Source organism: Odontesthes bonariensis, chromosome 18 (assembly GCF_027942865.1).
Source record: "Odontesthes bonariensis isolate fOdoBon6 chromosome 18, fOdoBon6.hap1, whole genome shotgun sequence".
Lineage (NCBI taxonomy): Eukaryota > Metazoa > Chordata > Actinopteri > Atheriniformes > Atherinopsidae > Odontesthes > Odontesthes bonariensis.
The window spans coordinates 13,014,134-13,041,093 of NC_134523.1; the positions used below are offsets into that span (position 1 = coordinate 13,014,134).

General features: G+C 40.4%; 2 protein-coding genes across 3 annotated transcripts in view; one reads left to right on the forward strand and one right to left on the reverse strand.

Annotated features, from left to right (window-relative positions):
• Positions 1 to 10,342, reverse strand: part of necab1 (N-terminal EF-hand calcium binding protein 1) — a 46,145-nt gene extending 35,803 nt beyond the window's left edge. For both annotated transcript variants that reach the window (XM_075449628.1, XM_075449627.1), the window contains exons 1-3: positions 10,172 to 10,342; positions 8,067 to 8,091; positions 533 to 641 (exon numbers count right to left, since the gene is read on the reverse strand). In XM_075449628.1, coding sequence (XP_075305743.1) covers positions 533 to 641; positions 8,067 to 8,091; positions 10,172 to 10,261 — 224 coding nt within the window. In that variant the 5' untranslated portion in view covers positions 10,262 to 10,342. The remainder of the gene's footprint in view (positions 1 to 532; positions 642 to 8,066; positions 8,092 to 10,171) is intronic.
• Positions 10,343 to 14,559: 4,217 nt separating this feature from the next.
• Positions 14,560 to 25,668, forward strand: tmem64 (transmembrane protein 64). The gene is made up of 3 exons (XM_075450003.1): positions 14,560 to 16,063; positions 21,439 to 21,594; positions 22,658 to 25,668. The coding sequence occupies exons 1-3, from the start codon at positions 15,353 to 15,355 to the stop codon at positions 22,847 to 22,849; spliced, it is 1,059 nt and encodes a 352-aa protein (XP_075306118.1). The 5' UTR covers positions 14,560 to 15,352; the 3' UTR covers positions 22,850 to 25,668.
• Positions 25,669 to 26,960: the final 1,292 nt, after the last annotated feature.

Sequence of the window (26,960 nt, forward strand, 5' to 3'; positions counted from 1 at the left end):
TACTATCAGTATTTGACAACCTCGCACTATTTTCTTAGCGGTGGCGGAGTAATATCAACGAACATCCAGTACAAAATGTCAAATAAAAAACGACAGAAGCAACTTTTCGCAACGAAATTTGATATGGATTACCAGTGCACACCAGTCACCACTCCAGTGAGTTGATGATTTTGAAAACGGACGTTTATGGTGCTTTTACGGACCTTTTAGGACATGCACATGACTTGCCATTCAGAAGCAGGTTGAGATGAATCAAAATTAGGCAAATACCGGAGACAGCAGTAAAATTCAAAAAAGCGGTGAGGGGGGTTCTAAAATATTGCAGATGACTCATAAAAGAGGCTTAATGTTGAAAATACCGCAGTTCTCCTTTAAATGTAATCTTCCTGCGTCCCTCCTATAAAAAAGGGAAGTTTGAAAGAATATAGTACCCAATGCAAAAGTCTCATGTTTTACATGTCTTCCTGCATCTCAGATTTATCATCTGTGCTTGGATAAATTCATAACAAAATAAAGAAATTACTTGACTCACTCTGTATTATGAGTATCAATCGTGTGGAAGAGTTCCTTCAGTTCGTCAGCTGTCAGGACTCCATCAGAGAAATAAGACTTGAATTCATCAAAGGACAGCTTTCCATCATCTGGGGACAAATCACAACTCCTCTCAATGCAGTGGCAGAACATTTGATAACTTTTTGGTTTGTGTGTGTAGACGTGCTGGGCTTGACAGTGTAAGCAAACAAATATGAAGTTGGTCAAAAGCGTCAACTTCAATTTAATTTCCCATCCTCCCTTGAGGACAAGATGTAGCATGCTATGAACACTACTGGCTGAATTAGAAAATAATGATATCAAACATTCCCCTTCAAAAGTTCCTCTTCAGAATGTCATAAGAGCGCAGGGAAACTGTTATTCTTGTCTTTATTATTCCAGCAAACAACATTTCATCAGACTAATTTGATAGTAATCCAGTCATAAACAATCAGTCACTTCTATGGTGTGAGGCTTTGCTATTGTGGATAAAATAAAGCAGTATAAATTATTCATAAAGGAAAGATAAACAGAGATTCAAAACGAGGAGCTCCACAGTGAATATCTTTCGGCACAATTCAGCCAGCAAACCTCACACAGCTCTGCCTCCAGCTGTGTCTTTCTATTCGTGTGACCGTGAGGTGGATGATCTTTAACTTTTCACTGCCAACCTGCTGTGGAGGGGATGTTCAGTACAGCTATCATGTTGCTACGCACTGCTCCCACTCAGTGCTGATGAGCTCATAAATATGCTTGATTCAGGCTTTATTTATAAGTGCTGCTGTTTGTAGATGACTGAAAACCAACATGTGGGATGACATCTGCTGTGTGACAAGACCTCAAATCATTCACAGCGTGGAATTGATATTTAGTGGCTAATAGAGCAAGTCATGCCATGTGAATAATTGTAGTTAGCTATTTTGGGTCACCCTGAGATCGTATCTATCTAAGTCCAGTTGCTGTCTACTTACAGGTCTGAACTGCTTTAGTGGTCCTGAAGTGCAAAACCCAACAACAAAATTAAAAGGGTCAGGGTTTTCTGGTGGTTTGTGTTTTGAAGCTTAGGGCAACTATAGATTAGCCTGGGCGAAAGCCGACTGTTGACTCTGTCAAACAGTCTGGGAAAATCCAAGAGGAATCCGTTTCCATGGAGGGCGGGACCTTACCCAGCAACTTAAATTCATTGGAGTAACGGAGTTCCCTTAACCAATCCTAATGTTTAGAAATGACGTTGGTTATGCGCCGAGGTTCATGCTTACTCTCGCGAGGCTCTAGCTCGCGAATCACGCTTCCCACATCTGCTTTCATTATACCGGTACCATTTGATAAATCAAACTTTTCCCAAAGCCAGTTGGAAGGAGAGCTACGACATCCTTGCCACTAACAAAATTGACGAGGCATTCCTCTTGCTCTCGTTTTAATTGTGTAATGATCTCCAGAGTTGAGACAACTTCATGGATAGCTTCTAGCGTTCTTCCGTCGCCATGTTTATTTCCGCTGCGGTTGAACTACAATTATATGGACTACAATGGACTCCGCACGTGAGTTCTGCGTCACCACTCGCAACTGTTTGCTGATTGGCAAAACACTGAGCGAACCGAGGTAGGGGGATTTGGCCAGACTATGTGCGGAGCCAAAATCTTTGGGCGGAAGTACGTAGGATGGCGTCGCCAGGCTAACTATAGATGACGATAACTTAAAAAGTTAAAATCCAAAAGTAAGCTGTTTGTAGGGAAAGTCAACTGTGCCTCAGTTTGTAAGTTATGAGATTTCATTCCTGTATTTTCCTTGTTTCTGTAAAATTTCATATCAAATGGTCATTAAACTGAAAAATATGTAAAACACCAAAAGCAGTTTGGTTTGAAAACTTGGTCTTATTAGTGATAAAAAACAAACAAAAAAAACAATAATTATTCAATTCAAAGTTTAAAAGAGTGTTTCAGAAGTATTAAAGTTTTTCTATCCCTGAGCATAATCCTAGGGAGATTTTTTTTTTTTTTCCAACATAGAGTTTCTCTAGAGTCTCTGGGGTCAAGCAGATTGAGAAAGACTGTGGCAATTTCAGAAACAGAAACATTTCTGTATGTAAATTTGCATACATAGTTAAAGGATTCAGTGACAAAGAACAATGTTAAAAACCAGCGCTGTGATCTTCAGGCCCTCAGGCATCACTCAGACATGTTTCTGTAATATAAATCAGTGCATGGATTCAAAACACTTCTGAAGATCATTGTCAGTGAACGGTAAGAGTCTATGATGAAGAAAAGATAAGAAAATATATGTGCAGGGTTTAAATTGGGGCGGAGCGCTCCGGAGCGCAGCTCCGCCTCCTCACTTCGGACGGACCGGCAAACGGAGCTCCGCTCCGCCTGCTGCAGTGTTCATATTTAAAAAAATTTCTTTTTTTTTTTTTTAATGTGATTAAATAAATTTTTCAAGTGTTCTAAAAAAGATTACAATTGTCAGGAAGGTTTGTCAATAATTACGCTGAAAATAAAAGCAAGTTTAGGTGAATTACAGCACTGTGCATTACATTACATTACATTACGGTCATTTTGCAGACGCTTTTAACCAAAGCGACTTACAATAAGTGCGTTCAACATCGGTAGGCAAAAGAACTTCAGGTCACAAGAAATCATAAGTGCATTTTCTTCTAATACCAAACAGCTAAGAGCAAAACTAGTGCTAGAGTAAGTGTGATAACCAACCAGCCTCTCACCAACTGCACACCAGTCACAGCGGGGTGGGGATGCAAACCCTGGTTCGGGTAGGGGAAGAAATAAAAGAGGTAAGAAAAGCAGGAATGGGATGCAAACCCTGGTTCGGGTAGGGGAAGACATAAAAGAGGTAAGAAAAGCAGGAATGGGATGCAAACCCTGGTTCGGGTAGGGGGTAATGAAAATATAGAGGGTGCCAGTGGTGGAGGAAACTATAAGTGCGTAAGGAACTAGGACGGCGCAGGTGCTGTCCTAAGAGGGCGGATCAGGGTAGTTTTTCCTGAAGAGGTGGGTTTTCAGCCAACGGCGAAAGATGGGCAGCGACTCAGCTGTCCTGATATCAGTCGGGAGATCGTTCCACCATCGGGGTGCCAGAACAGAGAAAAGCCGTGACCGTGTCGATCGTGCGCAGGGACCCGAGTGACGGGGCAGCCAGGCGCCTGGTGGCCGCAGAGCGAAGTGGTCGGGCGGGGGTGTAGGGCTTGACCATAGCCTGGAGGTATGAAGGAGCTGTTCCTTCCACTGCCCTGTAAGCTAGCACCAGAGTCTTAAACTGGATGCGAGCAGCTACAGGGAGCCAGTGTAGAGAGCGGAGAAGGGGAGTGGTGTGGGAGAACTTTGGGAGGTTGAACACCAGACGAGCAGCAGCTTTCTGAACCAGCTCCAGAGGTCTGATGGCAGAAGCCGGGGCGCCAGCAAGGAGGGAGTTGCAGTAGTCCAGGCGGGAGATGACAAGAGCCTGGATGAGCACCTGTGCTGCCTTGTCGGTGAGGAAGGTGCGAATCCTCCGGATGTTGTAGAGGAGGAATCGGCAGGAACGGGTCACTGATGCGATGTTTGGCGAGAACGACAGTTCGTCGTCCAGGGTCACACCCAGATTCCTCGCGGTCCGGGTTGACGTCACCACAGAGTCATCCATGGTGATGGCCAGATCTCGGAATGGGCAGCCCTTCCCCGGGAGAAACACCAGCTCAGTCTTGTCCAGGTTGAGCTTAAGGTGGTGCATCGACATCCACCCCGAGATGTCTGCCAGGCACGCAGCAATGCATGCTTCCACTTGGGTGTCAGAAGGGGGAAAAGACAGAATCAGCTGGGTGTCGTCTGCATAGCAGTGGTAGGAAAGGTTATGGGAGTGGATGACAGAACCAAGAGATGATGTGTAGAGGGAGAAAAGAAGAGGACCCAGGACCGAACCTTTGGGAACCCCGGTGGTGAGCCTACGTGGCTTCGACACAGACCCTCTCAGTGTGACCTGGTAGAAGCGATCTGTCAGGTAGGATGAGAACATGGAGAATGCAGAGCCAGAAACCCCCATTCCCTCCAGGGAATGTGCACAGTCGCAGTGCCATGACATCACAGTTAGCATTATTCAATCCAGCCAGGCAGGCAGTGCAACATGCGCGTCCGAGATTTTCTCATCAAGTCGTGTCATTCTGAGTGAAACGAGTTTGCAGTTGGTAGCTGTCTGTGCTGTATCTTCGTGCTAGTTAAATATCACATCAGAATGTTTAAAAAAAAAAAAAAAAAAAAAAGAGAGTTGGCTAACTAATTGAACGAATGCCTGCTGCAACGTAGCTTTGCGTATGGAAACTAGCAAACTTCTCTCTTGCTAGTGAGACAACCACTAGCCTGGATAGCGTGCTCGACTCCCAATCCTATGAGTTTGGCCAAAGTTATGAGGTCGCTAAACTTCGTTATAAATTAGTTATTCTAATGGAAAGGATGAGTGGTAGCCTACTTCAGCACACATGGTAAAGGGGTAAATGGCAGTGTTGGTAGGGTAGGCTTTTGAAAGACTTTTTTTTTTGCTTGTTAATAAAATAAAATTGTTAATAACATCTGATGGATTCAGTGCCACAATGTCTTTAGGTAGCTCAATTCTTTTTCATTCTGTACTGTAGCTCATGTTGATTTTAACTACATTCCAGTTTGTGAGCCAGTGCATAGTGGACCACCCCCACATACATTGGTATTTAACTTTATTTTTCTGTTCAGACGCTGTAACTCTGACAATGAAGCGGACACTGAGGGACTTTTTCAGTGTTTATGTTGAGGTCATTTTGGCAAAAAAAAAAAAAAAAAAAAAAAACAGCCATATTTAATACATTGGATTATAAATTCCTAAAACCTGTGTTTAGAATTGGTAACCATCATATTGTATGCATTTAACAGTACCACTGTCAGGAGGAGCAAAGGAGTAAGTGCAGGCCAAGCTGCTAAAAATGTCTATTTCTAGAAATTCAAAATGGTAGATATGGAGAAGATTAATTTTTTCATGTATGAAAAGTGCAATTTTCCCAGTCATAATAAATACTTATAATCTGATGGTGGTGGTGGTAAGTATTTGTGAAAAAGGTAAAAATTGTGAAAGGGCAGCATGAATTCTGGAAAGAAACTGCTAAAAATATTACACGGTGCACCTTTAAAGTTATATTATTGTTGTGATATGTGCATATGAGATAAATAACTAATAAAGAACACATAATGTGAATTAACGGTGTGTTAGTAGCAGTGTATTCACATAGTAGAAATATTTTGCGACATTGACCGCTGCGAGTGAAGGGCTCCCCCACTTTACAAAAGCCAATTTAAACACTGCATGTGTGTGTGTGTGTGTGTGTGTGTGTGTGTATAAAATAAATGATGTGATGAAAAACTGTCCTGTGTCCTGGTAAACAAAGTTTTCATTTCTTTTCAGAAATAATGGATTTTATGCCCTCCATCCAGCTTGTTATCAAGGCCAACATCTGTGATGATACAGGGGTGCATTAGTGCGCGCGGCATGGATAGCTGGCACATCTGTGAAGGCACCATCAACACTGAATAATATGTACGGCTTTTGGGTCAACATATACTGCAATCTAGTTGATCAAACAAAAGATACAACATAATTACATTAATTTTTCTCATCGGTTTACAGACGGTGGCAAACATGCCCCCTCCCAATTTAAAAAAAAAATCTTTGCTAGCATCCAATACAAAAAGAGCATCTATTTAAGATAAAGACAGTAAGATTTCTCAGTCTCAGAATAAGAAACAAATAAACACTAGAATTTCTCTTTTGGGGATGAGTTTGCTATTTAATCTGTTTGTGTAAAGTTTTAAAGAATTTAATCATCAAATTCTGGGTGGTGGTTTTACATTTTTCCAGCATTTTCTGGAAGCACCGTTACAACCCCAATCCATAAAAAGGTTTGAACACTGATTAAAATGTTAATAAAAACAATGAAATGATTGTAAATCAGTCAGTGTTTTCTTTACAATTGAACACAGAAAATGGATCAAATGCTTTTGTCCTTCCATCTCCTGCTTCAAGAAGTCAATGTCTGCACCATGCTTACACTTCAAGCAGTAAATGAAATGTCTTGGAGAGATATGATCTGTCACTTTACCAGTAATTTAGGACGCAAATGCAGACTTATTAGAGACGGACAGAAACTCAACCAAATGTGCTGCAGTTGCAGGGAAACCGATAACTTAATCCAAGAAGATGTTTTAAACTTTTAATCTATGTCCAGTTGATAACAATAACTGTTTACTAAAAAGTGTTTGTCACTTCCTAATTGGGCAATAACATCACTTGATTAGAATTAGAAAGAGATCAATGTTAAGGCTAGAATACTTTCTTTGCCTAAGTGGACGCCATTTTTACAATTCACATGTAGTTGCTCTGAGAACCACTTGAAGTCGCATACTCCACAAACATACAGATGTATTTGCGTGGAGGACAGCCTGCAAATAAAGAAAAACGCACTGACCCTGACAGGATATAACTCATCTCAAGATTAATGTGAGATTGAATATATTTGAGACTCTACTCCTCCCCAAAACATACCCATATGGTGTTTTTTCATGCAGGTAGATGCAGCCAATAATTACGTACAAAGAATATGCCACCTCTAGTCATCAACATGTAATGGATAAATATGGTGTCCACAAACGTCTTTTACTTTGTAAAAGGGATGCTTTTGAGCCCTAATCACAATTCTTTGGTAACCCAATCTAAATAGTTTTGATTTCAAACTCTAAGAAAGCAATGTTTTCTAAAGCCAACCAGAAACTGGCAAAGTTTTTTTCGTAATATGTTTTATTTAGATGTAACTGAGGCAACAAGCAAAATGGCTTACGTGGCGGTGACGATCACATTGTAAAAACAATGTAGTTCAGACTGAACCAGTACTAAACCCATACCCATGTGTCACCATAAAGTGACAAAAGTATTTTAGTATCATGTTATTGATTTTGTAGCCGTGCATTGCTAAGTTGTGACATTGCAATGATATTTCTCCACTAATATCGTGAGGAGGGCTCCTGACACAGAATAATCTCTCAGCTTGACTTACTGGAATAAATTAAACAAGTAAAATGCAAGGCTTGTGTGCCATAAAACAGATAGATTCACTGAGTTAGATGTGCTTTGTTGTCTGCTCCCCCTTGGTAATTTGAAAATGAGGCACGTATTTTTCTATGCGTGTCCTGCATTTGATGAGCATATTACACATGAAAGAGTAGGTGAAATAAAAGCAGAATTTGCAGATCTATGTCATTTGTGGACTCCCATGATGAAAGTGTCTCCAAATTGTGCAAATTTTGGATGTTTTTCTTCATTTATGGTCTGAAACAGAACCCTGGCAGCCATGGTCAGTTTCCTGTTTCCATGGAAACTGAAAGAGTATCAGCAGAGAGTCATGATTGGAATTTCATTGAGAAAGTACATCTGTTTTGGCACATGTGAAATACAGGTTGAAGTAATGCTTCAGACAGAAAGGCAATGGTTTGTTGGTGAGACTGAAGGGAGAAGGATGTTTGGGCACGTACCGTTTTTATCAGCCCTCCGCAAAATCTGTCATGAGAAAGAGGGAAAGAGGGATGTCAAAAAAAGGTAACACATCAAAGTTAAAATATATGTGTGTACGTGCATGCTTGCAAGTATGGGGATCATTGATCACACTTGCAAAAGTGGTTTGTCGTTGAATTATTGATTGTTCTGTACCGGAGTCCAGAGGAGATGAAAGAGAGAGTGGCAATGACCACATCAGCTTTAAACCAATCTAAAGATAGCATTGCCCCCTTTTCCTTCTTGTCATAATTTCACTCAAAGAAAAATCTGGACATTCAGCACCATAGAATTTGACTATATGTGCAAAATTTTGGATTAAAACCAAAAAGAATCTTTTCATTGTTTATTTTCCCAACTGACAGGACAGTCATTTTTTAATCTACAAACAGATTAAAAAAAACACTACTGGAAAATCCACACCTGCCATAGTTTAACACTTGTCTGTTTGTTCTCTCCTCTGAGTTACATACTCTCACATTTAAACCTGCTCTGTCTTTATCTCTCATCTCATTTCTGGACCACTGTCTACAGCATGTAAGTGAATAAAAGAATAAATAACAACTTTTAATTGCAAAACTCAAGCAATCTGTCTTTATTTTAATAATATTTGTTACATACTTTCTAGCAAACATCCCAAATGTTGGATGCTCCCATCTGGATTTTTTCGCTTTTCCTGATCTTAAATTAGGTTGCATTGACATCCCTGCTGATTGGGCAAAACAAGACATTAGAAGTCAACACCCTCTGTCCTAGGAATCTTTGATATGCATTGTTCATCCTATAGATCAAATATTACTAGTTCATTATTTAAATATCCTGAATATTAATCAAAGAAAATAATCACTACTCGCGCCTTCAGAATAACTGCTCTTTCTGTTCTTCTAACTTATATTTCATGATGCCACCTGTGCACGTTTTAGCCTATATAAGGTAATATTTGGGCTGCAGTCGCTGGAAGACCTACATCTGGGTCTTATCTGATCTCATTTCAAATCTCAGCCAACCCAAATTAATATTAAATGTACAATTTGTGGAGTTAAATAATGAAACTAAGTGTAAAAACCGAGTGACAGCAGCAGAATAAAAACATCTGAAGCATTCCTGGATTTGAAGCCAGAATTTCCATGACATGCAGAAAACTGCGGTTAATGTTGAGGCTAAGTATGAGTCAAGAAATATCACGCTGTTGCCCAGCTCGCCCTTGACAGTATGAGGGAGTATCTACTTGACATCAGTTTAATGTTCAAAATGATTTCCACCTTTGCATCCCCAATTGCCTTCCCTTCAACCCTAAAGGCAGCCAGCAGGTTTTTGTTGAGGACATCACAAGTGAATGAAAGCGTGGAGGAATAAGTGTAATACAATGAGGTAGTGGATCAGAGAAAGAAGGCATGAAGCATCAGAGGTAAAGCTCCTGGGAGATGACTGTCAGCTCATTTGCATAACCATGCAGTTTTGATATCTACATCGTCGTCATAAGTGGGAGATCTATAAAATAAATCATCCAAGAGCCCTTATTTGCAGTTGGTATAAAAATAAATAAATAAATAAAAATAAAAAAAACCTTTAGGCTCAGAAATTCTCAATGTATAAATTAATTTTGTTCAATTTGAGCTAGATTTGCTCCTTTAAGATCAAAAAGACTAATGCTGACTTTAATCAAACCAAGTGGATATCTTCTAATTCATCAATTTGATGTGTGGTCATGAGCATTAACATGTAAAGGGGTAGTCAGTCTTTAAAATCCTTTCACCAAATTGAAAAAAAAGAAGAAAAGATCTCATTCATTAGAAGGATCAGTGTCTGAAAGCCACAATTTTGACAAGTGTGTGTGAAGAATGTCAATCTTTTTTGATTGTGTTTGTTTGTATGGTTGGTCCAGGGAACCCTTTACTTTTTGATATATATATATAAATATTTTCACCTGATAAAGGCTACATATTATTTAGCAGGCAATACAAAAAAAAAAACAAAAAACAACATTAATACAAAACAAGCCGAAGTTATTACAAGTAGTCAAAGATTAAAATAAGTGTTGATTCTTAAGCACTGCTCTTAAAAACGCATGAAAATCCATACTTACATCAATGAAAATTGACATTCCCCTTTTGAGCTCCAGTTGAGCGCAGGGCTCCTCAGACACAGACTGGACCTCCTCTAAACAATCCATCATCCAAAGAGAGACTGCTGGTGTAAACTGCAGAGGAATGTGTCCGCGGGAGCCTCTTAACACCGAGCACTGTCACTGCTTCTGGTAAACGAGCTGATGTGAAGTGAGACGGAATCAGACACGGTTTCCAAACTAAAGTGTCAAAATATAACATTTGCTTTATACACTGCCAACGTATTTGAGGTTATTTCTATTTCTTCAAGTTTAAAACACAGAGCTGATCCACATATTCGCCTGAAATTTTTGAGGAGTTTTCTTGCACGAACACTTTGTCCTGCTGGTGCCTTTTATTTTGGCAGACTTCCTGTTAGGTGCTGACTGGCTTTTTCTGCTTTCACACAGCAGTTCTCCCGTCAGCTGGCAAAGAATGGACATCTTTCCCTCTGTGTTAACCTTTAAAATATCTGTCCACAGGCGACCAAACTTCCTCCAACAAATCACTAATAAAATATGGCCCCTGTCGGAGAAATTCTCAAACCGTCACTATATCAAAAGAAGATGTCTTTGTCACATTCAGCCAAATGAGCAGCACAAATATGCCAAGACAGGAGTGCTATATATAGTAGAGGTTTTATAGAAGGTACAAAGGCCACAAAAGGTCGATTCATCTTCAATGAAACAATGTCTTAAGACAGTTTCACCCCTCCGGATAGATTCTAAAATATGTGATGTTGATCATTAGTGGCGTGTTTTCTAAAGTAAAGGACAACCCTGATGCAAACCTGCTCAGTAGGTACTTGTTAATCTGTTCTTAGCAACAGCATTTCACCCTTTAAATTTGGCCTAAAAAAAAAATTACATCAATTTTGATTAAGAAATTCTCGTTGTCATTGTTTCTGACTCATGAAAAAAAATATACTAACAATAAAAATGTACACTATATGCTCGTCACATCTTTAACCACATTAAGTGAAACTAATTCATTTTTAAGAAAAACATGGGGAAGACACTTTGATAAAAATCTAAGGGAAAATGTTGAGAGAAGTATTACAATAGATTTATGATTTGCGAGCGACTGTATGACATTTAACACGTGATCATTTTTTCCCAGACTATATCTAATAATTTGATTTCACTATCAGTTGTTATTAATTTCCTGGAAAGGAGAGGCCACATCATTTCTCCTGATAAATGACCAGCAGCTTGGACTGATGGGGAAAAACTGTGCAACAGCTCTATCTAGTGGAGTACTTTGAAAGCACATTAACAGTTTCTAATTCAGGGCTTCAAAGTAAAAAGAAGAAAGACTGATAGTGGAGAGGATGCAGTATTAAGGACCACTACCTCTGAGCTGGAAGAATCAGGCTGTGAGCAGAGGCACAGTACGTATGAATTCACATATTGTCTGCCTCACTCGCCTCATTATGAATTTTTGCCAAGCACTCAAAGCAGGGACTTAGTCTTCTTTATTGTACTGTATGCTCACAAACCAGAGAAAGCTGAAGAGTATTTACTTGTTCATCCAAACATAAATCCATCCAAACTGTGTTACATACTACATCTCCTACATTCCTGTTTCCCAAAGTGCTTTTTGATTTTTCCAATTTCTGATTAGTTTAACAGGTTTCCTGTAAAAATGGGTTACCTATAGCTCATTGTCAGTATTGTCATCTTACTACCTACATCACTCCTCATGTACTGTTATAAACTGGTTAATACATTCTGTCAGGTGTGGGTGAGGATGGGGTGAAGGGAGGACACGGATGCGGACTTTAAAAAAAATAAAGGTTGATTTATTAACAAAAAACAAAGTGCAAACAAAAGGCGCGGCAAAGCCAGGTTAAAAAAAAACGTAACTAAGAACAACACACAAAAACTCTTGGCATAGCAATAAATAAATACTTATCTTGGGAAGGGACGAGGAACATGGAACAAACAAGGTTTCTTGACATGGAGAGCAAACAAGGTAGGCATGAATGGCAACAAAGATGGGAGACTGGAAACTAAATAGAGAGTGAGAGTGATTGGAGAGTGAGTGCAGCTGAGGGAAAAAACACAGGTGAAGTGAGTGAACTAATAAACAGAGTGCAGGGAAACTAAGACTTGACTAAACTAAACATGGACTGAGAACCAAAAACCAAGACATGAACACAAAAACGTAACCTAAAACATAAAACTAAAAACGAGAGTTCATGGGCGTGACACATTCAAAGTATTCAACTTTTTCTAACTTCTTTTATTAGATTTTATAAGGATTAGTTCTTCTTCTAATTTGTATTGACAGATTAATGTTCAGTTTGATTTGACACTGAATTAACCGATGATGTAAACTGCAAGCTATTGATAGACTTTGATGCTATTAACACTGAATCTTTAATTTGACTGTCTATGAAAATACTGTCAATTTGTTGCAGAAATAATCCAGCAACAACACTCACAGAAGAATAAAACGTTTGTGGCCTCTATTTATCATTTGTGTGTTTTTATTTCGACTGAGTAGAAATTGAATGCACCAAATAGCTAAATAATACAATTATAATGAATTGTAATGAATAGGGTGATTTATGGACTTATTGGGCTATCTAATTGGACTGTATTGAATTTTTAAAGTTATTCTAAAAAAAACTAGTGTAATGTAAGTCTTTTTTTATAGCAGTAATGTATTTTGACATTATGGTCATTTACTTTGATAACTTGTGTTATTCTCTCATCACCAAAAATATCATGTTTGTGAACATAATTTTCTTTATTTTCACTGAAATTGTATGCACACTGAAAAACCATGTTGGCTTCAGTTTTGAGGAACTTTTATGCTACTTTTGTCTGATGAACTGCATTTCAATTTTTTTCTCTTTCTCTGTTGCTTCACTGGACCTATCTTACAACTGCAGGACAAACCACAGAGAGCTTCAGCTGTGTGTGTTACCTCTGACATACCTGTATTATGATAATAATACTGGTACATTTTCAACTGCTCATTTTGCACTAATAACATTTGCACAAATATCATCATAGTACAATATAATGTAAATTATCCATATACCCTATATTTCTTATTGGTTCAGTCTGCTCAGTTAAATTTGTTTTTACCTTTATTGTTAAATGTACAAATCTGTTTTTATTTAGTTTACTGATGTTTATTATTATTACTATTATTATTATTATTATTTACCCTACTCTTCATACTGTAGATTTGTATATAGCTAATGTTTATTTCTCTGATGTTTATTCTATACTGTAGATTTGTTTATAGCTGATGTTTATTCTCTGTTTTTATTCTATTCTATTTGCTTGTTTTTCCCTTTAATTGTTTAAATATCTTTTATACTGTGCGCTGTTGCAACACAATAATTTCCCAAATTGGGATGAATAAAGTATTTATCTATCTATCTATCTATCTATCTATCTATCTATCTAATCCACAACTTGTCTGTATATGTCTGTATATGATGGTGTGTTACTTTGATTCCGAGTACTTTTTCTCATTACTTTAAATTGCCTAAATTCTTTTGTCCATCATACTTAAGTGCTTTTAGTAAAATTGTGGATGCATGATGTGAAAGAGCATCTGTATCTTGGGACGTTATGAGACATTTGTGACTTTAATAACTCCATCGTCATTTATAAAGCTGGTTAGCAGTTTCACCTCACAGCAAGAATGTTCCTGGTTCAAATCCTACATGTTCTCCCCATGCATGCATGGGTTATCTTTGTGTACTCCGGTCTCCTTCAACCGTGTAAAAACACGGACGGATGTATAATGTGCCTAATGTAAGAGGCATAGGTTTGGAGCTTGTGTATTTTCTTTGTGGAAATAATGCAGTCGACCGCTATGCATAGCAGGCTAAAGTGTCTGAGCTGTAACTGCTTAGGAAGATAGTCATGTTTGGTGTTTTGGTTTTTCAATTATAAAAGGAGCTTAGACTTAGTTCTCAGCACTGTGTTTTTAACAGAAAGGTTAAAGCACTGGAAGAAGACTGGTTGAAATTCTTGAAAATTTCTCAAACACAAGAGAGCTCTTTAGTTTGTTGCTATAAAAAGCTTTAACCCCTTTCCCCCTAACTTTTATTTCTGATAAATATATCAGAAATTATATCAGAAAGCGTGTGGATGTATATTTCACAGCAAGATCAAGATCTTTTTCATATACTTGTTTTCAGAGTTAAAAAAAATAGACATTTCAAGTTGATATTTACTTCTTATCAACATTGAGGCTGACATCAGACGTTAATAGATCAAAAACAAACATCACTTGTCATGAAATCCCGCGAATTCTCGCGATGGTCGTCGGAGCTCTCTGATTGGTATAGAACGTCAAAACGGTGGCTCATGTGGGCTGAGGTTACTTGGCATTCTGGGACACAAACAGTGGTCGGTATGAATAGCTTTAACAGCAACAACAGCAGTACCATCCACCGTGGAAGGAGGGCGACGAGATCAACAACACCCAGCCAGAAGTGAGGGGACAAGCTGGTTTTCAGTACCCTCATGCGTCCTGTTTGCTGCCGTAGAGTCCGGGAGAAGCGGAGCTGAGGGCCAGTTACGGTGGTTTAGTCTATGAAATGCAATATTGGACTTTATCCTCACAGCGGGCTGGTTAGCAAGCGACGGGAGTGAGTTAGCCTTGCAGTTTATGCTTGTGTGTTAGCTGAATGGGAGTGCTTGGGGAGTGTTAAAGTTCATGCACAGGTCCTCTTCTTGTCATATTGGTCCTGCCCTCAGAGCTCGTCTCTCAGCTTTCTTTATCCACTGACTCAACCTTGTGTCCGGAGCTGAGTGATGACAACTCTGAATATGGCGAGTGTTCGAGGCAACGACTGCAAAACTGGCACCTTTAAGTCACTGGACTGGCATATTACACAGCTAGTGTACCCAAGATAAACATTGCTAGACAAAGCGGTTCATGTAATGGACGAGGAAAGTGACTCCTTATATCTTTGTCTCACTGAACATCAATGGGATACCACTGCTAAAACCATCATCATAAAAGTTAGTGAAATCTGTATCGATTGAAGTTCAACAGATCAACACTGATAGGCATGGACTAGAGCTGGACGTGAAGGCTGTCTGGAAACGTTACATCACAGCTGTCTCCAGGTCGGACGGGTTATCTGAGCCCTGCTGCTGGTCCCCAGAGTTGGTTGAAGGGCCATCATGTCCATGTCAGGGGCCACAACCGTGCAGCTGTTCACCAAGCTTGTAAAGCATGCAGTGGGCAAAATGCAGATTCAGCTGAACCGCTGGTTGCAGAGGACTGCCACAGATGACTGTGACAAAATTGACATCCTAATATGCAACACCTTTGATGAGAGAGGCGCTGGCACTGGGAAGTCAGAAGGGGACCCTGAAGTTATCGTTGACACAGGGGGGTCGACTTTCACCAGCGGTGGAGAGTTCAGACACCCGTGCTGCATCACCACCTTCTGCTTCAAGAGCGCCCTGCTGGCATGCATCCTGACCGCCGTGTGCTTCTCCTCAGTTGCCCTTGTGCGGCAATACCTCAAGGACCTCCTGCTCTGGGTGGAGAGTTTGGACAGCTTCGTTGGAGCCATGCTGTTCATAGTTGGTTTAATTATTGTGTCCTTTCCATGTGGATGGGGATATATTGTTCTTAATGTGGCAGCTGGCTACCTCTATGGCTTTGTGCTGGGCATGGGACTAGTTATGGTGGGAGTTCTAATAGGGACCTTTGTGGCACACCTGGTGTGCAAACGCTTATTGACTGACTGGGTGCTGAACAAAGTTGGAAACAATGAACAGCTCAGTGCTGTCATACGCGTTGTGGAAGGAGGAAGTGGACTCAAAATTGTTGCCTTAGCGAGACTCACCCCCATACCGTTTGGGCTCCAAAATGCAGTTTTCTCGGTGAGTATGAAAACCCAATGACTATCTTCTGCTGTTCATATCAGATAGACATTAGGCAGTCATGTAAAGTCATGGGTTGTAGGAGACAGGTCACAGCCGTGGACTATCCAGGAGCTGAACTCATTATCCTGCTTGGAGGTTGATTCAACAAATCACTCACAGTCCTGACAATTAAACCTGTGACCTTTTCATTTTAGAGAAAAGTGAAGTGAAATTCTTACTGCGAGGGCGGCTGACACTCAGGGGAAATCATTACTAGCCAGGAGCCATTCAGGAATAGCCACTAACCATTTTAACAGCGAGGAGCTGTGAACATTGAACATAGTAGTTGTCGTGTTACTTCAATACCAAAGGCAGGACACAGCCTATTAGCGAAAATGGAAATATACGGCCAATGCTCAGAGCGGACTTCTTATAGACGGCGAGCGCTCCTGCGAAATCGACGCCCAATGGGCAAATTCACATTTTGGAAACGCTTTTTTAACGTGTTCACACAAAGTACATGAAGCTAAAGAGATTTTTATTAAAAAAAGAACAAAGCTAAGCAGTTTCAAGATATTGCTTCCCTGTGCATCTCTACACTTAAACCTGAAGCCGTGACCTTCATACACCGCATGAATAATTTATGCCCACTGATTACCCCTCTCAGACAACTCACTGATACCTTCAAACGTTAAAAACCTCAAAGGACCAGTTCTTGTGTTGTAGAAAATCTCGCGGTAGGTCAGTCGGCAAGAAAACATAATGACAATTTTAATGAAATGTTTAATGAATTTTAATGAGCCGGGGGTGGTCTTGAACCCGTGGCCACTCAGGCTTAAACTTTTGAAAGCACTTCTCATCACTTTCCTCAGTGGCATGAAATTGGAGAGCATCTCTCCTGTCGAGCTGGAATGGCATCGCTTGTGCCTTTTTCAGATGCTTTGATGCTTTTTCTTAGAAATCTGACTTATTGTATATTTTTCCTTCATTAGCCGGAGAGTTACGATATTATACAGTTGCTATTTGGAGGTTATGGGTTAGCACGCAAAGTACAAACGGTGTCAGACTTTAACCAAAAGAAAACCGTGTCAAGTTTGCCTCCTGGTGTCCTCAGGATTATAAGCAAGAGCCATCAAATACAAACAGTTAGTTGCAAACTAGTACTGTGTATGTGAATACATTTGAAGGTCAGGCTAGACGGGTTGTATACCTGTACTGAACAGAATGTCTGACGGTGCAGCACTATAACAATAATGAGATCTGACTACCTTGGAAAAGGAATTCAGAGTGAAAAACAAGAAAAAATTAGTTCTTTCAAGCAAAGCTTGGAATGTTGCCAACTTAAATACCTCATTTACAAAGCTCAAGTCCCTTTACTAAACTAATTAGAAGCCACAAAGTATCTTAATTGATGTTTAATCGAAACCGTAACCGTCTATTATGCATGTTACATGTATAGAACTCTGTGCCCATAGAAAAAACATTTTTAAGAGCATAAACCAACATTAGGACAAACATTCAAAAGTGGATCCAAAGTGTGGAGCTTGAAAGGCATTTATAGCCTGCAGCACGAAGAAGTTGAAGCGCAGGCCTGAGGTGGGAGGAGGAAAAAAGTGTGTATCGCACGCACTATAATTGCACGGTTCAGAAGCAGAGCAGCGTCTGCGGCGAATGATTTACTGAGACTTTTTTCGTCTTTGTGGAGACGGCTGTTGTGCTTTGGCTTTGGCGTTTGACAGCCTCAAACACACACGTGTAACCATCTGAGGACAAACCAAGTTTTAGTGAACATCCTTCAAGTCACGCTGTCCATTACAGCTATGATGAGGCTGTTAAGACTTCAAGTATTTTCAAGCTGAAAGAAATTTTGAAATGGAATGTGTGGTTCATGGAAAACGATAACACCACGTTTAACTCATTATTGATTGGAGATATAGGCTATTGAGCGCATTTCTTGTTGATGTTCTTTGGTTCATCCCTTATTATTATAGACTTAGACAACCGTAGTGCATGAATATGTGTTTATGGTTTCCGTTCAAGTTGACCCTTGCTCTTTTTAGATAAGTGGGATGAGATCATTTGAATAATCAGCTATTTTGCAGGCAATTGACTCACAGCTGGCTGTAAATGTTTGTGCTCTACTTGTGCGTTGGCTGACATTTTAAAAGCATCTCAAATTCCAGTGCTCGGGCTGTGACACTAACGTCGAGTCGACTGTTTTTTGTTTCGTTAACAAAAGAAGTAGCTGGGGAGAGTTGAGTCTCTCACAGATTTTATCTGTTTCTGTTGTTTGAACAGGTGACAACAGTAGTCGGCAGTTGTGCTGTTCGATTTTTGGTGTCAGAGGTGGTCTGTTTGTTTAAAGCTGAACTTGTTTCTTGTTTGTTCAGCCTGTTCTGATTATACCCTTGAGTTATTGTGCAAGTCAAACTTAAGCTCCACATGGCATTTTCCCTGTGCGATCTCCACACTGTGATCAGTGGTTTACCTGATCTAACAGATTTCTTTTTAAGGTGAACGGAACGCGCCACAAAGCGAGCAGATGGTTATCTTCTGCTTGACCGGCTTAAATGGCACTTGTTTTTCATTGGTTTCGTGCCGTAGGCTGGATAGTTGAGACATACTTTATCTCTGTGTCCAAAGGTTGAAATGTCTCTTTCATGTCAGGGTCACGGTTGAAGCTTCAAATGTGGTCACGATGTTCTCCTCTGTGTGCCAATCTGCAGAGGCCATGGTGACATAAAGACAGACTTTATGTCACAAGGTGATCTAATTGACAGTCTTGTAAAATACTGACAATGAACTTGTGTTGAGCATCTTTTAAATGGCTGAACCAGAACTGGGTAACATTTTGAATTTGCCGTATTGTTGCCACATGGATTCAGCTTTTGACAGCTGTTTGTCTTTGAAAATTGGCCTGCGTTCGACTCATTGTCTTGACTTGTACACGCAGAAAAGTGTTAATAAGTAACTTCACATGACGTCAGCTGAAGCTTTATTGCTTTTAGCGTGAGGTGTACAGTCTACTGTGGCTGTGTTTTCTCCGTGGTCGCTGGAGCAACATGACAAAGATGTCTGAAAAAAATTATCCTTCTAATATGACAAAAGCACAACAATTCAGGTTTTCAAATGTTTCTACACTAATGAAAACATCTCTATAGATATGTCACTGTAAATACTACACTGTGGAATTTCTGAATCGGTGATAACTAAACCAATATTCAATGGTGGGAGAAACTGACGATGGATCAAGCCGTGAAACTCTTTATGTTCCAGTTAGAGTTGTAAATGTCAGCGTGGAGCCTTCATTTGGGGGCAAGCCGGCCCCGCTAGAAGAAGGTTAATAAGATGAATCCCCATCTCAGTCGATCTCCTCTGCAACATTTTCACCTCCCAGTCCAGAGGGCTTTCAAACGCACTCTCACTGGTGCAGTGTAATTCACCCCACCCGGGGCTCATTACTGAGCCGAGCTGATACTGTGTCTGTATCCCCCAACAATAAAAAGTGAAACTATCTGTGAGTGGCTTCTTCCAGGCTCACACTGGCTCATGGTGGAATTATGTCTTGTCTGCTCTGCCCTTGGTAAGCACTTCTTGTGGGTCAGGCTACATTTCACTGAGCCCCCCTCTTGTTTCTGCTGAAGTGGATGGTGCTACATTATAGCGGGTAACCTAAAACGACCCAGAGACTGCAGTAGTTAGCAAAATTATGGGACAGCTCAGGGAGAGTGTTTGTAAGGACGAAGTGGACATATTCAGCTGTCCGTGCTTTTTCCATTTGAGATGCACCATGTGCTGCTGCTGGAAAACTGGGTTTCATCTCTTTTCTTTGTTAATTGGCAGATTAAGGAATTAAGACGTCCTTACTACAAGCAAACACGATGTGCAACTTTAAATCACCCTTTGTTACAAGAGATGTGAGTCCGGATAAAAAAAAAAAAAACCCAGATAAAATCACAGTGGCTGAAGTTTGCTACGCTGCCAAGATGCCCTACTTATTGTTTTGTTTATGAACACAACATCAGACCTGCATCGCTGCTCCTCTGAATGAATCAGGTCAAGCACACTATGGGGTTCTTTTCCACTTGAATTTGCAGATTATCTCGATACACAGGCTGGAAGAAGCGAGTAGGAGGTTCAGTGGGGATTCTCTGCACGCTTATAAAAATACCAACGACTAGCCCTTTTCTGGTCGAACCCAAGGCAGCTGCATAGATGCCTGGGTGGGAAGGGACCTTAGAGAACTGCTGCCTCACATGTCAGAGATGATGACTAACCGAAGAGACTGCATTCCTTTTCTTCTCCAGCGCACACACGAGATCAGCTGAAAGCATTTTGTGTGGACATATCAGTGCTCATCTTACAAGGAGGACAAACTGTTACATTATTGTTCAGATGAATATATGAGTAAAAACCAGCCAGGTTACAATATCAGATGGACGTTTTTGATAACGTCCAAGCGTGAGCGTGGCTCTCGTCAGGGTGTAGGTTCTGAACAGGAGAAGGTTTAGGGATGTAACTTTTCAGCACGGGCTGCAACATGCTACAGCCCCCCGATACGCTGACATCAGCCCCAGTCTAGTCACAGTGCCAAGGTCACATCCACACACAGCCCGCACAGTCACACTGCAGTTTGTGTCATCACTTAATCCAAGGATCACGGGTGACAGCAACACAGACACTTGTTTATATTTAGGTGGCTGTGCCGAGATATGAAATCAGACACTGAGCAGGATGTTTGCTGACATGTCGTAGATCAAGGTAGTCACCCCAGATGGTGCTCAGAAGATGTTTCACAGCACAACACGGATCCTGCAGATTTTATTATTGTGCCACAAATTAAAGGAAGCAAACTGTCCTTAAAAAATAGAAGGAAAGAAAGAACATCTTGTTTTTTTTTGTGGTTTTAGCCAATAACTAAAGTGACACGCAGCCAAGGAGGACATTCTACCAAACTTTACAAGTTTTTGCAGCTGTGTTGAGCAACTGCTAATTAGTGATATTGACTTTCCAGGCAATTCAACCCATTGTGAATTAAGTGGTGATAGTTTTTATTGATGCAGACTGAATTCACTCTCCTCATTTTAACAAAAACATTTATTAACTTTTCTGCTATTTTGATTTATTTATTTTTTCTTGTGTCTTCTTGCAAAAGCCAGTGGATGAACCACCCCTGTCATTTAGCATTTTTTTTTTTTTTTTTTTAATTCTTTAACTATCCCGTTGGTCTTAAACAGGTTCCACAGGCAGACTCAGTACAGGACTTATAAACTAATGGTGCATTAGATGATTTTCATCCAAAAGGTGTAATATAAGATGATAATTATTTTTCTAATGAGCCTATTTTTTTAAATTTTTTTAAACCTGTATCTTGTCTGTGCTTTTGTTTGAAGATCACAGATGTGTCCTTGCCAAACTACCTGGTGGCCTCCTCCGTGGGTCTGTTGCCCACACAGCTTCTCAACTCCTACCTGGGCACCACGCTTCGGACAATGGAGGACGTCATCGCTGAGCAGAGCGTCAGCGGCTACTTTGTCTTCAGCCTGCAGGTGAGCCGAAGCCGGTGACGGCTGACATAGAAAGTATCATGATGCTAATCAACTATAAATGACAAAAAGCGGGATGTTTTGACCACTGTGTGACGTGCCATTCGAAATAAGTCTTGAAAAGGCCTGTTACCAAAGTTTTGAAATTTCAAGCTCAGATTTTGTGCTTCTAAACTTCCATCAAATTTGCCCCCTTGTTTCGTGTTTTTTAGTTATTCCTTTTACGTTTGTAGTAGGAATTGGAACACATGGCAGAAGCAAAGCAGACTTGCTATTCATTCACCTGAGCGGTGCAACGGAATAAGGAAGAACATACTTTCCACTGACACAGCCCAGATGGGACGCATCTTATTCTAAAACAAATGCAGCTTGAGCACTTTCATTGTCTTTGTAACCGCTTTTCGTTTCAGCTGTGACAACAGCAGTAAAAATTATACCAAACACTCAGAGACTACAGGTGGAGCGACCTGTTCCTCTACGCCTTGAGCAATATTTGTGAAGCAGTGATGCATAAAACTGCATAGCTTCTTGATGATGGTTAAGTTCCTATCAAAAAAAAAACATGATATTGATTTGGAAGATAAAGAATAGAACTGGGTCAACTGAATTATTTGCATTATAATTGGACTGTTTTCTATTGGACTTGAACTTAACTCGTAAAGTGCTACAACTAAAGAATAAATAGCTCGCATCTTGTCGAGAAGAAGTTCATGGAGTAGTTTATTTTATGGTTTAGAATAATGTCAAACACATATTTAGCTCTTAACTTTTTGCTCAAAGCCAAACTAAATTCCTCCTTCAGGTTATTTATGTTTATGCATTTGGCAGACGCTTTTATCCAAAGCTACTTACAGGTAGGCAAGTAGGTAAGGGGGTCTTGCCTAAGGAGCCCTACTGGACGTAGTACCTTTCATGCAGGGAGATTTGAATCCAGGTCACCAACACGATAGGTGGCAATCTTACCACTACACTATCCAGTCCAGTTTACGCTTCTTTCTTCTTGTCATAAAACCAAAAAGGCATGTGTGAGTGCAGCGCCTTTACTTCTTTTGCTGTCTCGCTACAGATCATCATCAGCATCGGCCTGATGTTCTACGTGGTGCACCGGGCTCAGGTTGAGCTGAACGCAGCCATCGCCGCCTGCCAGATGGAGCTGAAGTCGTCACACATGAACGGCTCCTCCACCAGTCACAGCAGCTTCACCCACCGCAGCAAGAGGGCGACGGCTGGCGGTGGAAGCTGCGTCAACGTGGTGTGACCTCAAGTGGCTGCGCGTGCTGGAGGCTCCGGCGGTTTGGCCGCAGACTCGTAAAGCCGCGTAGCTCAAGGGAACCTCGGATGGCGCTCGGAGCATGATGGTGGCACAGTTTACCGTTTTCATCATGACATCTTACTCTGACCACACATGTGAGAAAGTGTCTGTTTGGTGGGCGGCGTTTCAGCCTCGTGGGACGGCGCAACTTTCACAAACGGGTGCCGCAAAAAAAAAAAAACGGTTTCGTGGTACAACGTCGGAGGAGTACTTTTCTTCCTTTTTTTTTTTTTTTTTTACACGTAGTGGTACTTTTAAACATCAACTGTTATAGGGGATGCCAGTGAAAATAGGATGTTTTGAAATATCAGAGGTGGTGTAACAAATAGCAGGCATAGACTGCCAGCTGTCATTATGAATGTGCAATCTGGAACTTTCTATAGAACCAAGGAATTGATTATAACTATTATTATCTTTTTTTTTTTTCCATTTCCATGTCAAAGGAACGCCAACCTATGCACCTTTTATTGCATACGCTGTCTGTTTTTGTTTGTCTACATTCAGTGCTCTTTTCTAATACGAAAAATAAGGGCATTATTAATACTTTGGAATGATTTTTCTTTTTTTTTGCCTAGTTAGTTTTTTTTTTCAAGTGTCTTATCATTTTTGGACTGTAAAGAAAAAGGGGAGAGAGATAAGCTCTCAGTGAGCATCATCGCAGGCCTCTCTGACGATGTGATTTCTTCTGGCTCGTGACCACATCAGCTGAATTAGTCCTGAGATCATTTTTTCCAGCTGGAAGAAGAGTAGGTCGCACGGCCGGAAACTCAGGAATGTTTCTGTTCGGGAAGTTTAAAGTGAAGTGCAGCATGTTTTGCTATGGAAAGAGATGTCCTGTTAAACTTTATATTATCATGCTTTGTTGACATCTGCTTTTGTTTTTCCTTTTCTAACATGGCTGTGAGGTTATCCAACGAGGGCGCAGTTTCTGTTTGAATTTGACATTTCAGTGCAATACACCTGGCAGTGACGATGAAAGGGCACGAATGTCGCGTTCAGTGCTGAAACCAAACTAATCCCAAATCCTCCTTTGCATCCAGATAACACAAACCTAAGTTGGTGTTTTCTTTAGGTTTTCACACCTAGGAGTGAAAACCTAAAGGAGTAAGCGAGCTTGAGATAAAGAGGCTGTTATTTTTCTGTGCCATGAACAAATGAAAGTAATAATGACTTACTTTATTTTACTACTTCGTTGTTGGTGATGGCAGACATTACCTGTGAACAGTCGTTTGTGTTTTAGAGCTTAATGCAACAGCTCATGCTGTAGATTCTTTTGCACAGTCCAACAGACCAACAATATTTTCATATGGATATGTTAAAGTTGGAACGGGGGTTTGTTGGTTAAAAGTAGAACTGGATGTGTCTTGGAAAGCTGACAATCAAACACAACACGGACACTGCGTGATGAATGTGATACTATTACTGTTTTATTTTTTACGTTTATTGTGATGCTGCTCCTCAGACAACGTCTGGTTGAGTAATAATAAGGGCTCCTCAATGAAATATCCACACTTGTGTCCCTGTGAAGCTGTTTTGTAATGCTGGCAGAAATTTTAGTTTTTCCGTTTTGTACAAACTTTTCTTCTAAATGCCAGAATCGATGTTCATCCAAACACATTCCTCTCTGTCTGTCGCCTGACAGGCTGTTCGTTCTTTTCATGCTCAGTGTCGGTTTCCCCGTTTCCCCTTTCCTGTTTGAATTTAGCAATAATGTTTGACATTCAACAGCAAAAAGAATAACAAAAACATTTAATTTTGTCTGTAAGCTCTTTAGCCAAGTGTTGGGAATTGTTCGGGCCCCACGTTGAAGGTCTGTTTGTTTAAAAAGGAAAAAAAATAATAATAATTTCAATCGTTGGTCGATCTGTATGTCGCTGTAAGATTGAGCGTCATCATTCCCGGGTTTGTGTTACAGTGTTCAACCTGCCTTTTACCTCCTGCTGCCTCTGATGGAAAGTTCTGCGCTGCCTGTGACGAAGACGCGTCACGAGACGCACCAACAAACGTGGTGAGAAGCGGCTTTGCTCAGTTTTTTTGTTTTTTTTAGCACTTTGTTTGGAGAGTCCCTGAAACTATCGACCGTTGAGAGCCATTCAATAGCTGTTGACTCAAACACTTCGATTTGGAAGGGTCCTCGCCAACGAGGATGTTTCCAAAAGTAATCCGTCTTTTATTCTCAACGTTCCAAAAGCGCGGAGATGGGTTTTTCTGTTTTTCTGTCCTCATACAGAGGCTCTCCCGAAACAAAGTGAGCTTCGAGAAACTGCTCAGACCTGGGTGAGAAGCAGATGTTACACCATGTTTATTGCAAAAACCAAACAGAAAAAAAAAACTCGACCGGCCCCAATATACACTACATGATATTTTAGCCCCTCAACTGGGACTTTAAAAACTGAAGGTTGTGGGAAATTTAGTGATTTTTCTCTAAAGGGTTTGGTTCTTCCTTGGTGGGCTCTACTTAACTTAGATATAGTTATGCAACAACTGATTCCTAAGGGAAGTGCATTTCATAGACACCTACGTGAGACCCGAATCTGGGACGTAACTGCACACCTGAGGTCTGGTAGAGGGGGAACAAAGGATCAACCCGACAGTCACGTTCGGTGCTATGAAATGTAATACTTCCCCATCTGTATCAAGTGCATTACACATATACTGTATTTTGTAATACAGAGAATTTCACAGTGTATAAATATAATTTATCACTGTATGATGCTTGTTAAGTGTTATTTATGAAAGAGAAAATAAAACTTGTCTGAATTTGTTGCAGCTTTCTGTCTTCCTTACGGTTTTCACTGCTGAAACCTGTCTCAGAGCTTAATCTGAGGGGGCACACAAAGCCTATTTTTATTTACGGAGAACCCATGGTTCTTCAATCTGTCATTTTTTTCTTTTCTCCTTTTTTTTTTTTTTTTTTTTTTTAATTCTTGAGAGGAAAAATGAAGCTCACTTCTTGTTTTTCAGCTCAGGATGCGTCACATGCTGCTGAGTGAGTACCAGTCCTCTGTTTACCTTTACTAAACTCGCCGTGAACTCTGTTGTCTACGATGCTAAAGCAGCTTAAAGCAATTTCTGTCAGTGGGAAACTCGGATATCTGAACAGATGTTTTCACATAAACGTGCCGAAGAGCTTCAGCTGCTGATTAAATTTCTGCTCGGGCCCCGTTTGTGCTGAGCTTCCAATCGTTTTGATGCAATCCCTTTTCCATCTTGACGTTGCGATACCCTCGAGGATTGATCCACAACAACACCACACAAAGCAGAGCGATGAAATATGAAAATGTTCATTTGAACGTGTTTTCCAAATGTGTTTCATTGCTGTGTTTTTCAGTTTTATGACATGTAGGAGTTAGTCAGCTCATTTGAAGGTTTTTGTTTGTTTTTTGTTCAACGTTCTGTTTCCTGTCGTGCTTTGGGTTTAATTGTGTTTTCTGACATTTATTTCTCTTGAATGCTTTCTTGTATAAACAAAAGTCACTTGTTCTCTGAAATGATTTCTGCTCTCTTTTTGTGATTCCCATGTTTGTTTTGAAAGATTTGCTTTTGTTTTCTATTCTGTTGTGCTCTGTCCCTTCTTGTATTGTCTGAAAATGTTTTCATCGTATTTTTTTTATTTATTTATTCTTTTTCTTTTTGTTCAAAGTTTTCTTATTGTGTCTGAAATATATATATTTTTTTCTTGTGTGTTTCTTTCTTTTTTACCCGAGGGTAGAATTCTCAGGAAGCGTTTCTGAGCATTATTTGGCTGCATCTCTGACCCTCTTGAGAAGAGTGAAAATGTTCTTGCTCACAAGGGTTCATCTTATCTTGCAAGCTCCTCAATAACTGTCAGTACTCGAATATTCAGCAGCGGCGATCGACAGTAACACTGTACGGCCAGAAATAATAGTGGCTTCTAGGGCGCATTGTCAAAGCAATTTCGAAGTGAAGCAGTGATGGATGCAGTTGTGGTGCTGTAGATTGGACCGTCACTTAAGCTCGCCCTTGCCTTGCTTGTTTGTGCGCATGGTTCAGACTGTGTTTGTGAACACACAACTACATAGACTGGATAAGGAGC